Source organism: Euprymna scolopes, chromosome 34 (genome assembly GCF_053919585.1).
Source record: "Euprymna scolopes isolate OS-2025 chromosome 34, ASM5391958v1, whole genome shotgun sequence".
NCBI lineage: Eukaryota > Metazoa > Mollusca > Cephalopoda > Sepiida > Sepiolidae > Euprymna > Euprymna scolopes.
The window spans coordinates 4896685-4911684 of record NC_136515.1 but is presented as its reverse complement, the minus strand read 5'-3'; the positions used below and the strand labels follow the sequence as shown (position 1 = coordinate 4911684).

At 31.3% G+C, this 15000-nt stretch overlaps 1 protein-coding gene across 2 annotated transcripts in view; it reads left to right on the top strand.

The window, feature by feature from the left end:
• LOC145259097 (uncharacterized) overlaps positions 1 to 15000 on the top strand; it is a 98040-nt gene that overhangs the window by 66501 nt on the left and 16539 nt on the right. For both annotated transcript variants that reach the window (XM_080116752.1, XM_080116751.1), the window contains one exon: positions 9898 to 10051. In XM_080116752.1, coding sequence (XP_079972878.1) covers positions 9898 to 10051 — 154 coding nt within the window. The remainder of the gene's footprint in view (positions 1 to 9897; positions 10052 to 15000) is intronic.

Genomic DNA, 15000 nt, shown 5'->3' with positions numbered 1-15000 from the left:
GTTTGAAGTCCCGCCCGGCCCTTGCGGGGGCTGGGCATGTATTTCAAAGACCATATGTGGGGGAAACCCCACATATAAGACCATTGCCCTTGTGGCAATCAGTTATTGGTCAATGTAGGGGAAACCCTTCATACCAATTGTCACTATCCAGCTCCCCTACTCCCCGGGGAGTTGGTCCCCATTTCCCCTTCACTCCTCACTTTAAAAATCAGCCTTGTGCCTAATTTGCTCAGTGGGGGAGCAAATAAATACAACAAAGTACATATGTTAGTGGCGTGGAAAGGCCACAGGGGAGACAACCGGAGCAGCAAAATCGAAGCTGCCCTGCAGGACAACATATATATATATATAAAATGTAGGCGAATTGGATATATTGTATTGGTTTAAAAATATAGGTTCTTTTTAACTAATTATCATCAAATTTTAACCATAAAAGAGTATTATTATCTTCAAAAAGCCTGCAAATTTTCAAGTAGAATCAAAGATATGAACAGATATTTATGGCTAGGTTTCCTTCATCTGTCTTAGATTTTACGCACTTTTTTTCTTATGTTAAAATTTATATGCTAATAAAAATGTAGCAGAATAGATCTTATTATATATATATATATATATATATATATATATATATATATATATATATATATATATATGGGATATCTTGATTAGCATATAAATATATATATATATATATATATATATATATATATGCTAATGTATATATTTATATGCTAATCAACATGTCGCTTATATATATATATATATATATATATATGCAAAAATATATATATATATGCAAAAATATATATTTATATGCTAATCAAGATATCCCATATATATATATATATACATATATATATATATATATATATATATATATATATATATACACGACATGCTGATTAATATATATATATATATATATATATATATATATATATATTAATCAGCATGTCGTATATATATATATATATATATATATATATATATATGCTAGTCAGCATATCGCATATATATATATATGTATATATGCTAATATATATATTTATATTCTATCGAAGATATATATATATATGCTAATCAACATGTCACATATATATATATGCTAATATATATATATATATATATATATGCTAATCAACATATCGCTACATATATATATATATATATATATATATATATATATATATATATATATATATTACTATAATAATTAAATACCTAGAGACACTAGTGTTTCATCCTTTCGGCAATCATCAGTGCAGGGTGTCATGATTAATACCAGACGAACGATTCGAACCCCGCAACTCGAGACATCTCTGGCTCGATTAGCGAAGACCTAACCAATTCGGCTACCATTAACCGCGTGAAATAACGTTGAATTTAAACATTTTTAATTTTAAATGTTCATTTACGTCAATCAGAGAGTGATCTAATCGTTATACGATGATCTATGCATAAGAGCTGAATTGACCGACTTTTATTCAACTGAATGTGCTCAACGATAAGAAACGAATTTCTTAAAGGGACTGTCATAATATATATATATATATATATATATATATATATATATATATATATATATATATATATATATATATATATATATGAGCAAACAGTTAATAAAACATGTTAAAAAACACTTTGAAAAAGAGTTAAAACCATATTTAATCTGAAAAGGACACACTAGATAAGTGGATAGTCCTTAATCCGCGGAGTTTCGAAGAAATACTTTCCTTCTCATCAGAGGGTAGGAATTAGCAAAATGCGGGATCGGATTTTGCATACAAAAGTATTTGATGAAACAACAAGTAAGTCAAAGATCTTATATATATATATATATATATATATATATATATATATATATATATATATATATATATATATATATATATTTCCCCCGAAAAACTGCATTCTTTCTTTTTTTATTTACATTTTTTATTCAAAGCTTCTTTAGACTATATATATATATATATATATATATATATATATATATATATATATATATATATTTTATTTTTAAAATGTAATTATCCGCTAACACGTGTTTCGTCGTCTACGACTCATCACAGTAGCTGAATATAGCTAGATTCAGCCACTCTTATGAGTCGTAGACGACGAAACACGTGTCAATGGATAATTACATTTTAAAAATAATGTATATACCTCTCCCCATATGGGGGTACCAAATTGGTTAAAGGGTAAATTATTCCCAACTCGCATTTAGGTAAAAATGCCCTTTCGTAAATAATTGAATTCATTCAAAACATATCGCTAAAACCAAAACCAACAACATTTATATATATATATATATATATATATATATATATATATATATATAATATATATATATATATATATATATATATATATATATATATATATATATATATATATATATATATACCATACTTTGGGGTAATTGTGCTAAATCCGGGGATAATGCGTCAACTAAAAATAAGTGCTCTTTATATGCGTGGTTGTCAAGAGCATTTTTTAGCTAGTTGGCGAATTTACTCCGGACTTAGCGCAATTACCCCAAAGTAAGGCATATACACACACACACACACACACACACACACACACACACACACACACACACACACACACACTCTCACGCGCACACAAACACGCGCACGCGCACACAAACACGCGCGCGCACGCACGCACACACACACACATATATATATATAGAGAGAGAGAGAGAGGGGGAGACCTCGTTTATATTGCTCAGAAGTCTTTCTAAACAGAGCAAAATAAATAATTTATATGTGTAAATACTTCAGATGTTTGACAGCAATATTGAATAGTGGGATCTTGAAATGACGTATGAACAACAACAACAACAAACAAACAAACAAACAAACAAACAAGGGAATGCAGCAATTGAATCTTCGTATGTTTATTTAAAAAAAAAAGATCTTTCACATACAGGATGGCACAATAAAATTATCGTCTTAGAAAAAGCGACGTGGTTCCATTTCCGCTTGATGAAAAGTGGTTTCCTTTTTTTTTTTTTGTTGCAGACCATCTACTAATTGGCCAGTTGTGTACAAATCCCAAGAGTGATAAGAACCTTCTATCATGTCTGAAAGTGACACAATGTCCAATGAGCGAGATCGGAGATGCGTCGCTGTATATCTTATGCTCTCTACCGATCCGAGTTATGACAACAGGACCATTGCCAGCATCCTCAAAACACATTGCTAGATTGCCACGAATAACAGAGATGTGCTCAGGGTGACGAAAACAGTTTCCGGCCACGGTTATGGTCTTTGGTGTTGTTTTAAGTGATGGCCACCTCAATCCACCTCACTTCTTTGAAGTCGGCTTGAAAATAAACACCAAAGTGTACCTGGATGTGCTGAAGAGTGTGGTGATCCCCTGGTGCAATCAGGTGGCCACTGGGTGGGGCAGCAGGACTCTGTGCCGGCCCACAAGTCCAAAGAGACCCTGGCTTGACGTCAGAAGGAATGTTACAACTTTGTACCCTTCTCTCACTGCCCCCTCCTCCTTAGACCTGGCCCACTGGACTACTTCGTTTGATCATATGTCGAGAACATCACCAACATGACCTCCCACAACACCAAAGCCAGCCTGATCGCCGTCATCCGCCGAGTATTTATTTTCTTTATTTCTTTCTGCTTTTATTTCGTTCATTCTTTATCGCTTTCTTGGTCCTGCATATGACCTTAAACTATATCCGATGGTGAGGCCCCAGCTTGCGGGCTTTGGGGAGTGTGGAGCCACCCTTTAATTGCCATTGCTCCCAGGTCCACTCTGACTCGGAGTGGTAGTACCTGTTAGGGTTCCAACTATGGGTTAAATAGAAACTGACTTGAAAAAACCCCCCAAATATATTCTATTAATAATTTTTTCACTGGATTCGGCATTAAATAACCTGAAAAGGGTTGATATGCCGTAAAACAACCAACCAATCAATTTATCGCTTTCTTCTGATCTTTTTTCTTTTTCTTTCTTTCTTTTTCGCTTCCTCATTCTCGTCTTCTTTTCTTCACCTCTTCCTTTTCTCCTTTTCCTTCTTCATCCTCAGCTTTTCTTTCGATCTTTCTTTCTTTCTTTCTTTTTTACTTTTTTTTCTTTCTTTCTTTCTTCGTTCTTTTTTAGAATTTTCTTTCTTTTTTCTATATTCCTTTCTTGCTTTCTTTTTCTTTTTCTTTCATCCTTTTTCTTTCTTTCTTTCTTTCTTTCTTTTTTTCTTTCTTTTTTTCTTTCTTTCTTTCTTTCTTTCTTTGCTCTAGTGTCCCTAAATTCCTTAATTAAAGTTTTACATTAACTTTTGTATTCCCTCCACCTCTCTTTTTCTTCTTTTTTTTTTCCAATTCCTTTTTTTTTCTTTCTCATTTCGTTTTCTATTTTATCTTGTTTGATTCAGCACATGTCATCAAACCAATTCCCCCGCACCCCCCCCCTAAAAAAAAAAAAAAAATTTACAAAAAACAAAAAACAAAACGTGGTCGTTAAAAAGCATTAGGCCTTTTGACGGATAATTTACTTTTTCCTTTGGCGTGTTCACCAGATCAAAACAAAAATAATGGCCGAGTTAAGCCAAAACAAGATGCAAGCGTTCATCCTGCGTATGTAGGTCTACATATTTGTATATACATGATGCACTCCTGAACTAATTAACCGATCATTTTGAATTTTGAAACACAGCTGAAAATTTGTAAAACACACACACAGAAAAAAATAACCTAACAAGGTGCCATTCACTCTAGGCGGGTTGAACTGACTTGCTTCCATGGAAGAGGTTCATAGGGATACTAGTCAGAGGAAATGACTACGTTAGAGTTTTACTCTTCTTGCAGGAAGATGTCAAGGTGTTCCTGCATACAGCGCCTAGTACTTCCAAATAGTCACTCATCTCTTACTGACCGGACTCACTGTTGCTTAATTTCGGTGATCTAACGAGGGCCGGTGTGTCAACATGATAAAGCTGTATATGATCCAAAATGTGGACTATATTTATTGTGTTATATAATGTATTTTTAAGGAGGTCTGTTGTTTGTTTCTTTAACTATTTAGGTGTGTCTTCGTTCTCTAAATGTGTATTTAACTTCTTTATGTAACCTTCTTTACGGTATTATTTATCAAGCCGTGACCGTCTAGTTAATGTCTATTTTAACGGCGTGCTCGTCTAGACATACTTGTCTTCTGCCAGTACCTTCTTCTGGGGGGGATTCGTCGGTTATTTTGATGGAACTGGTTCTGTTACAATCGAAGACGCATGCAAGACATGGGCACAAGACGAATGTTTGTTTTATATATTCTTTTATTCACCCCCCAGGCATTTCGTCACAGCAGAAACTGGAGTGAATGGCGATCCTATGCTTGAACCCAACTCAACTAAAGTTAACTCAGTTGTTTAAACCAGAACCCCTGACACGTCAGGTCTGGTCCCCATTTGCATAACTTTTCCGGTGCAACTTGATCGGTCACAGAGTTTGATTCATGTCGCAGCACGATTCTTTGACCCTTCTGCATCTGGAATGCTCGCTCCTTGTCGTTTCCTACGATTCAACTAATTCCGGGTTATACTATATATATATATTATATATATACACAGAGAAAGAGAGAGAGAGAGAGAGAGAGAGAGAGAGAGAGAGAGAGGGGGGGGGAGAGAGAGAAAGATAAATAGATACCGAATAATGCTTTCTAGCCGGCGTTGCCCGGCGATTACATAACAAGTTTAATTTTGTTTTATGCAAAAGGCGGTAAAATATGTATGGAAGCAGTCCATAAGAATTTAGATATCTCCGATATTTGTGAAATTTTAACAATTTGTATTAGACCTTTATTAATAAATATTACCCAAATTTCAGTTGGGGTCATTTCAAACGGTTTTAATAGGCATAATATGGGCACAACCTTTAATTTCAGAATCCAAGCCTATCAGATTTGTATTGAATTTAATCCATAGACATGAAAAACCAATTAAGCCTTCCTTAAATTTCCTTAAAATTCCTTAAATTTGAATTTTTTTCTCAAGGCACCTTAATCCTAAGCCTTAAAGTTTAGACATTTTCTAGAATCAGAATACTGTAATGTATTTAATCCAAAGCAGAATAAGGTTTCTAAACCGTAGGTTTAGTATTATTGTATATTAATTATATATATATATATATATATATATATATATATATATATATATATATATATATATTACGAATGGGTCACCATTTATCAAGGTCTGAAGGCCACTTGAGGATAAGGATTAATAAGTGTACGGTAGTCAATAAAACAATATCATAGTAATCGTTAGTAGTGGAAATTCGGTAAATTGGATTACTTAAGGGGACAGCACATCAAGAACTTGTTTACATTGGACTTAAATACGGTAGTCAATAAAACAATATCATAATAATCGTTAGTAGTGGAAATATATATATATATATATTCGAAAGCGGAATTCTTAATAGATTAAGAATTCCGCTTTCGAAAATAAGCGTAGTTGCCTGAAGAGGCGCTTAGTTACTAAATACTAGAAGACTGAATCATGCTGATGACTGTGTAGCAACAAATTACGGCTTATGTAAAGATAAATTTAATATGTAACTTGCTCTACTTCCGTATTGAGTACTCTTGTATTAACCTCGTTATATTTCACTGGTTACCCTACTTTTGAAAAATAGAAACCTCAAATTATATATATATATATATATATATATATATTATATATTATATATTATATATATATATATCATCATCAACATCATGAATTTTGGAATATAATCTTTTATCATTTAGTTACTATATTGCTCCGTAATTGCATTGAGCGTCTTAAATAAGGATTGATAGATATTATAAGAAAATATATTTCTACAGAAATATATAACTTGGTATATATATATATATATATATATATATATATATATATATATATATATATATATATATATATATATATATATATATGTATATATATATATATATACAGAAGAGAGAGAGAGAGAGAGAGAGAGAGAGAGAGAGATGAAAAGATGTAAAAAAAACAAAACTAGTTATATATTCATTAACGTTTCGTCTTTATTACAAGATTCTGCAGGATGATTAAATATTAAATACCTGTGTGTGTGTGTGTGTGTGTGTGTGTGTGTGTGTGTGTGTGTGTGTGTGCGCCCTAGCGATATATATATATACAAAGTACATAATTTTGTTGAATATATATATATATATATATATATTTATACTTCATTTACTCACATAAATTAATATACGAAAGTATAAATTTATGCGTAAACTTTAAGTATTTACTTCAAAAGTGCTCAATACGTAGGTAGAGCTAGTTAGTTAGTTATAAAATATATATGGTTATTAAGCTACACTGAATATTCCGCGTTTCTAGGATTCTTCAGGCTTATGCGCAAATTTTGTGGTTGTCTGTCCTTTTTATACATGCACAGACAACCACAAAATTCGTGCATAAGCCTGAAGAATCCTAGAGTGGATGGAACGCGGAATATTCAGTGTAGCTTAATCGCCATATATATTTTATAACTATATATATATATATATATATATATATATATATATATATATATATATATATATATGTGTGTGTGTGTGTGTGTGTGTGTGTGTGTGTGTAGTGCATAACTTTAAATTCGGAGACTTACGTTTTTCTCTTATATTATATTTTATTTCATCATGGATCTCTTCATTACAGGCGTTTTGTTAATGGGATGACAATTCTATGATTTTATATTTTCATAGAAATTTTCCTCCCATAAACTCGTCAAATGCGATTTCAATCCGATGTTATCAACAAAACAAAAAATGAATTTGATACATGAGAAACCTGGTGTGTTCGTTTAAAGAGAAGAAATTCCATCTATACGTTGTTACAGGTTGGTTATCTTGGGTCATATATATATATATATATATATATATATATATATATATATATATATTTACTATAATAATTATCAAATACCTACAGACACTAGTGTTTCATTTTTTAAAGAATCTTCAGTGCAGGGTGTCACGATTAACACCAGTCGAGAGATTCGAACCCGGCGACAGAAGCCATCTCTAGTTTCATTAGTAAGGCCCATATCCATTTGGCTACCGTTAACAGCGAGAAATGTTGTTGAAATTTAAACATTTATTTTATTAAATGTTTTATAACGTCGGTCATAGTGATCTAATCATTATATGATGATAAGCGCATAAGAACTAAATTGACCGGCTTTTTAATTCAACTGAAAGTGCCCAACGATAAGAAACGAGTTTCTTAAATGGGCTGATATAATTATTTACTATAATAATTATCGTATATATATATATATATATATATATATATATATATATATATATATATATATATATATATATATAGCCAGTAGAGTTTAGTTTCCTAGAAGTACATCCAATGAAACAACATGTGTCTACCAAAAAGAAAACTAAACTCTCAAGTACCCTATGCCATAAAAAGCCAAAAGTTAGGTTGGATGGGGGAAGGGGAAAAGAAAAAAGATGTTTATTATCTTCAAAGACCTCACTCATCCTTTTACCGTTTTTTTTTTTGATTCCCACCCAGGTTGTATTTTAACTTGATAAACGAAATAGAAAAATGTATTTGGTGGAAATGTCACTTTTGAAGGTAATTCTTGGCCTGAGGACGTAATCCCCCAACGTGGGTGATTACAGAAACATGTATGCACATATGTAACCATTAATGTTTGTATAAATAAAATTAATATATATATATATATATATATATATAAATATATATATATAATTATTATTATCATTATTATTATTATTATTATTATTATTAATGATAACAAAGGGATGTAGTGTTTACCTGATATACACAATGGTAAACTTCAAACTAATATAAATAACAGTATTGTAATCCCAACCGAATTAAAAAAGCTCAATACGCAATAGAGAGTAGAGCTTATTATATATATATATATATATATATATATATATATATATATATATATATATATATATATATATATAATATAAAGCTGAACGTCTCTATGTGTGTCTGGTCACGAATAGGTTCCTATATGGTTGACTATTATAGAAAACTGATCACATATAATGATAGAGGTATCGAGACACAGGAATGGGTATGTTTGATCTGGCATAATGATGATTCATATGCGCCTGGTCCACAAAGCATGGAAATAAAAAATTAAAAAAAAAAACGTTTACAAGTGTTTTTGATATAGATGTATATAATAATAGTTTGATAAGTATGTTTTAACTTAAACAGGGATGGTATAATAAAATTGTGGGGTCTGCGTTCGCGCCTGGCCCCCATAGAATGGAAATAGGCACAAACTTTAATAAAGACTTTTCATATCTATCTGCGTAAGTATACTTTGATAATTATGTTTCAGTTTTAAGAAGTATGGTATAATAAAATTATGGGGTGTTCGTTCGCGCCTGACCTCCATAGAATGGAAATATGTCACAAAGTTTAACAAGGTTTTTTAATATAGATCCACAGAATATTGTGATAAGTGTTTCATTGTGAACAGGTATAGTATAATAAATTATGGGGTTCATCTATTTTATTTTTACTTTCATCATATTTTGTTTTGGTTTTTGATACCCCACATTCGAAGCTATCTCTTTACAACCTTTCCTTTTCATAACCTATTATAATTTCACAAGTCAGAGTCCATTTTCTGTAGGCTGTTTTTCAACCCAGTCAATGACGGGTACTTTTGTTAATATATATATATATATATATATATATATATATATATATATATATATATATATATATATATATATATATATATATATATATATATATATATGGCAAGTGGAGGGTTGTTTTCTAGCTGATCTATCTATCCAAGCCTACTTGTGTCGTATTTTTTTAGTCTGTTATTACCTATCTGTCTGTTTCAGGCTTGTCCTCAAGATGACATCCGGATTTTGATCAATGGCCTCGATTGCCCTGACGCCGTAGACACGCATGGTCATTATCTCTGCTACAAATATGCGCATCGATTCCGTTCCTGTTGCGAGAAATGCATTCAACTGCGAGACCCTCGGAAACCTGGTCAGTCTTGAAGAACATTATTTATGAAGATTTATCACAAGGGCTAGGACAACAGCATATTCTTTTCATTTATCAATCCATCAATCTATCTAATATTTTTATATATAACGTGCAATAATGGCAGGAACTGACTGATGTAATCGATACTCGGATTTACGACAAATACGGCAAATACATCAGCCAGTTTCTTCCAAAAGTGAAGATCATTAGTTCACGTTATAAAAAATTGTATAAATTGTTAAAAAAACAGTAAGATTAATCTAGCCCTGACGATTACTCCAGAAGGATTGGAAAGTACTCAGACTTACAACAAATATAGCGATTACATCAGCCAGTTCCTGCCAAAAGTGAAGACCATTATTCCTCGTTATATATTTCTTTATGTAAATACTGTAATATCTTGCTACGATGTGCAGACCGTTTCAATCATATTTGATTCCATCAGGCAAGAAAAATTGAAATACAAAAATTAAAAAGGAGAGAAAATATGGCATGAAGCAAAATTAAAGTTCTTTTTTTAAATAAATCCGTTTTAGGCTATTCTTGCAAAAAGATCTATGTGTATACCTCTCCTGGTCAATAAATATATAAATTTGTTATAGGCTATTTCTATCAAAGGAGATTACCCATTCAATGATTTCCATATATAGTATTTTACAAACAAAATCTGCACTACATGAGTGACCTCATTTACATATTATATTAAAAAATTCTATTTCAAAAATTAGCTCGATCTTATTAATTATTTCTGGAATCGCTTTAATTGTATTAGAAATATTATTTAAAATTTATTTACTTTGTTTATTAATTCAATTTATATTTTATTTAATTTATTTTTAATTATTATAAAAACAGATTTTAAGATATGACTGTATTTACATAAAGAATAATAAAAAAATATAATTTGCTCTCTTCTATTGAGCACTATCAACAATTTTGTTGAAATTCAATTGTTCTTAATTTTTGGATATTTTTCTACCCGGAATATGCTCTACATATATATATGCGTGTGTTTGTATTTGTGTATGTGTGTTGTTTACTTATCATAAACTTTTCCTTTATTCTATTAATCTATTATTTAAGTCACTTACTGATATTCTCACCTATTTTATTTTATCAAAATAAACCTGTAACGTATAATTTCTCCCTGCCCGGCTAATTTATATATATATATATATATATATATATATATATATATATATATATATATATATATATATATATATATGTATGTATATATTTTTATATATATATATGCATGTATATATATATGTATATATTTACGTATTTGTTTTTATATATACTTAGGCATGTGCTCTTCCCCCATTGATGTATGTCAGTACGATGTACATGTGTACGCGTGTATGTGTATTTATGTGTGTGTGTGTGTGTTATTTACTTATCATAAACATTTCCTTAATAATTTTTTAATTTACTATTTTATTAACTTACTGATATTCTTGCCTATCATTATACTATCAAAATAAAACTGTAACGTATAATTCATTAATTTATTCTCCTATTTTCCTTCTCTTTTTCTTTCCTTTTTTCTTTCAACTATAACATCCGACAATTCAAAAATTAATTAATGATAAATAATAAACAATAAATATTTTTCAATCTATCCCCGCCCGGCTAAATCACTTTAAACCCAATTTGCAACCCGTTCTTTCCTCCTTCCACTACACCACGCCCACTAACATTAATTCTGCAACCTGCTGCCATGGTGATCCTTTAAATTCACGGTTACTTGTGCCGTTATAAATAAGAATAGCGTCTTTTAATTTTAAACCGTTATGAACTAGAAAAACGTAAATAAGAATTAACACATAATTAATATTTAATTATAAACCCCCTCTTATTATATACACTCCTACTACTTTAAATTCCAACGTCCTCTCCCTTCCACTCCCCCCTTCTTTTCTAACTCCCCTTAGGGATTTAAAATTTGTGATTTGAAAAAGTTAAATTTCAAATATAGAAATTTTATTGCATGCAAGACAAAGAATACAGTATAGTAAAATAAAATATTTTAAATTCCTAAATTATCATTTAGTAGCTCTATCTAGTATATTGAGCAATTTTATTTAGCTGGGATAGTCTTATATAAAGTATTATATAAAGTATTACATCCAATAATATTTTGTAAGACTGAAAATCACTGGATTTGCATATCAGTAGATTTATTTTATTTCACTATTCTGTATATATATATATATATATATATATATATATATATATATATATATATATATATATATATATATATATATATAAAATAAAAATTACAATGAACAATTTTGTCTCGGCAGCCGTGTCAAACGCATATCTTATTTTTCTTTTATTTATATTATTGGAATTTTTTCCCCTTTTCCTTGTACATATTTGTGAATTATTCCATGGATTTCGGCCTTTCGGATTGTTTTGGACCTTCCAATTACGTGATTTCCTTGGATTTTACTTGAGCGAATTGAAATTAAATTAACTTTCTTGGATTTACATTTTTGGATTTTACCGTCATTGGATAATTTACCTTTCACCAGACTATCCATTTACGTGTAATCACCATTTTCTTCACCATATTCACTCTGCTTCGCTATTTGTTATCAAGTAAGATCTTTGACTTGCTTGCAGTTTCATCAAATACTTTTGTATGCAAAATCTGATCTCGCATTTTGCTAATTCCTACCCTGATGAGAAGGAAAGTATTTCTTCGAAACTCCGCGGATTAAGGACTATCCACTTATTAAGTGTTTCTTTTTCAAAGTGTTTTTAACATGTTTTATTTACTATTTGCAATTTTATATATATATATATATATATATATATATATATATATATATATATATATATATATATATATTCAAAACCAGCATTTCTTCAGACTTTATGAATAAGCACACTTTTGGCAAACGACATAATGCTTGAAATTGTCGAACTGGACATGGAAACAATTGTAACGTAAATTGAAACACACTTTTTATTGCCACCAACACCTTGTTTTGAAGTCTTGTTTTTGCTCACACAGTATATTAATGCTCAATTATAAAATTTGATAATTTTGTAGCTTACTCTTTAAGTCAACCATTTTTGGCTTAAAACTCATTGGTATATGAAAATTTACTGAATTTCACGAACTCAGTATAATTACATATAAGTATATATATATATATATATATATATATATATATATATATATATATATATATATCCACACACGAGGCGTATTCCAAAAGTAATGCCTCATTTTTTAAAATTCCATCCGAATGGATCAGAGAGGGTTGCAGATTACATTGTTATTGTTGTGGTGGCACCCACTCATTTACATATGTGGATAATATTACACATAAATAACAAGACTCGGTTAGTCTGAGTGTGTGTTAACCAGAAGCCACCGAAGGCCGAGCCGAGAGCAGATATTTTCTCCAGCCAAGACTCTCTTACCTGACAACCATTATGTAAATATACTGTAAATATACTTTTCCGAATACACTTCTTATTGATCTACCTTTGTTTATTGAGTCTTCATTTGTATTGCCTTATACGTTATTTAGTTCAACCTGCAAACATAACAGTTGGCGACGAAGATGAACGTCAAACATAACAGTTATGATGACTGAACTTATGCATTCATGACATGAAAGCTTTACCTTTCTGTTTCAGATATTGACAGTGTAAGAAAGCAACTCCTATCATGACTTGCGTCAGAAGCATGTATGCCTCATTGAATTCTTGACAAAAGTTCATTGAGAACGGTGGTGACTATGTAGAAAAATAAATTCTAGAGCACAACAGGTCGCACACTAGTGGCCCCTGTCCTCGTAGCCCTTCAACATTTTGTGTTAAAACAATAGGAGGTTCTACTTTAATACACACGTCCCTAAAATATGGGTCGACATTATGCATGTAAAGGAGGAAACTCTCACATGCTTAGGAAGCCATTTATAGTTTGATTGAAAAAAAAAATTGGAACATGGTTAATCAAAATAGTTTATTTGTATTACCTGCAGACAAAAACTGAACATTTAGAAAAATACTTGTTTTACTCCTTTTTACTTCAAACAAGGTATTTTATCACTTGGACGTAAGAGGCTACTATTATAGAAAAAAAAAATGATCACCAACTTCCTGACTATCTGTAACATTATTATTACTTTTAATACTAACTGACATTATTATTACTTTTAATACTAACTAACTACTAACACTCGAAAGTATCCTGTACCTCTATAAGGCAACCATTCGCCCATGTATGGAGTATTGCTGTCATATTTGGACTGGTGCATCGGCTACTAGTCTCTCGCTCCTTGACAGGGTTCAAAAGAGAGTCGCCAATCTGATAGGCCCTGAACTGACATCTAAGCTTCAGCCCCTGTCCCATCGACGAAACGTTGCATCCCTCTGCCTGTTCTACAAGTATTATAATGGTGAGTGCTCTGACGAACTGTAAGCACTTGTGCCCCCACGACGTTAACACCCTCGACAGACCCGTCAGGCTGCAAAATCCCACCCCCACACTGTAGAAATCCCTAGATGTAAAACATCTTTCTACTCCAGTGGTTTCTTCCCCAGAACTGCTAGACTTTGGAATTTCATTCCAGGTCCCTGCTTCCTCAACTGCAACGTGAACCAACATCTTGCTGCCAAAATCCCTACATAGTACCCCAGTAGTTGTTGCCCCTGTTAGTAGCCCCCTACACCAAAGTGGCAATGTGCCTTGTATGGGGTGAAAATGTAATAAAATAATAATAATAAAAAAAAAACTACGGACCCTAACGTTGTATTTAGATCTGTAAAGAAAAGAAGAATTTGACATGAACTTTTTAAGTGAAAGAAAAAAGTTATTTATTTTGTCCGGTTTTACACGCACGTCGCCGACACGTATTTACAACACTACACAACAGGGGCCACTCTAGGATAAGAGTTAATAAGTGTTAGGCAGATGATGA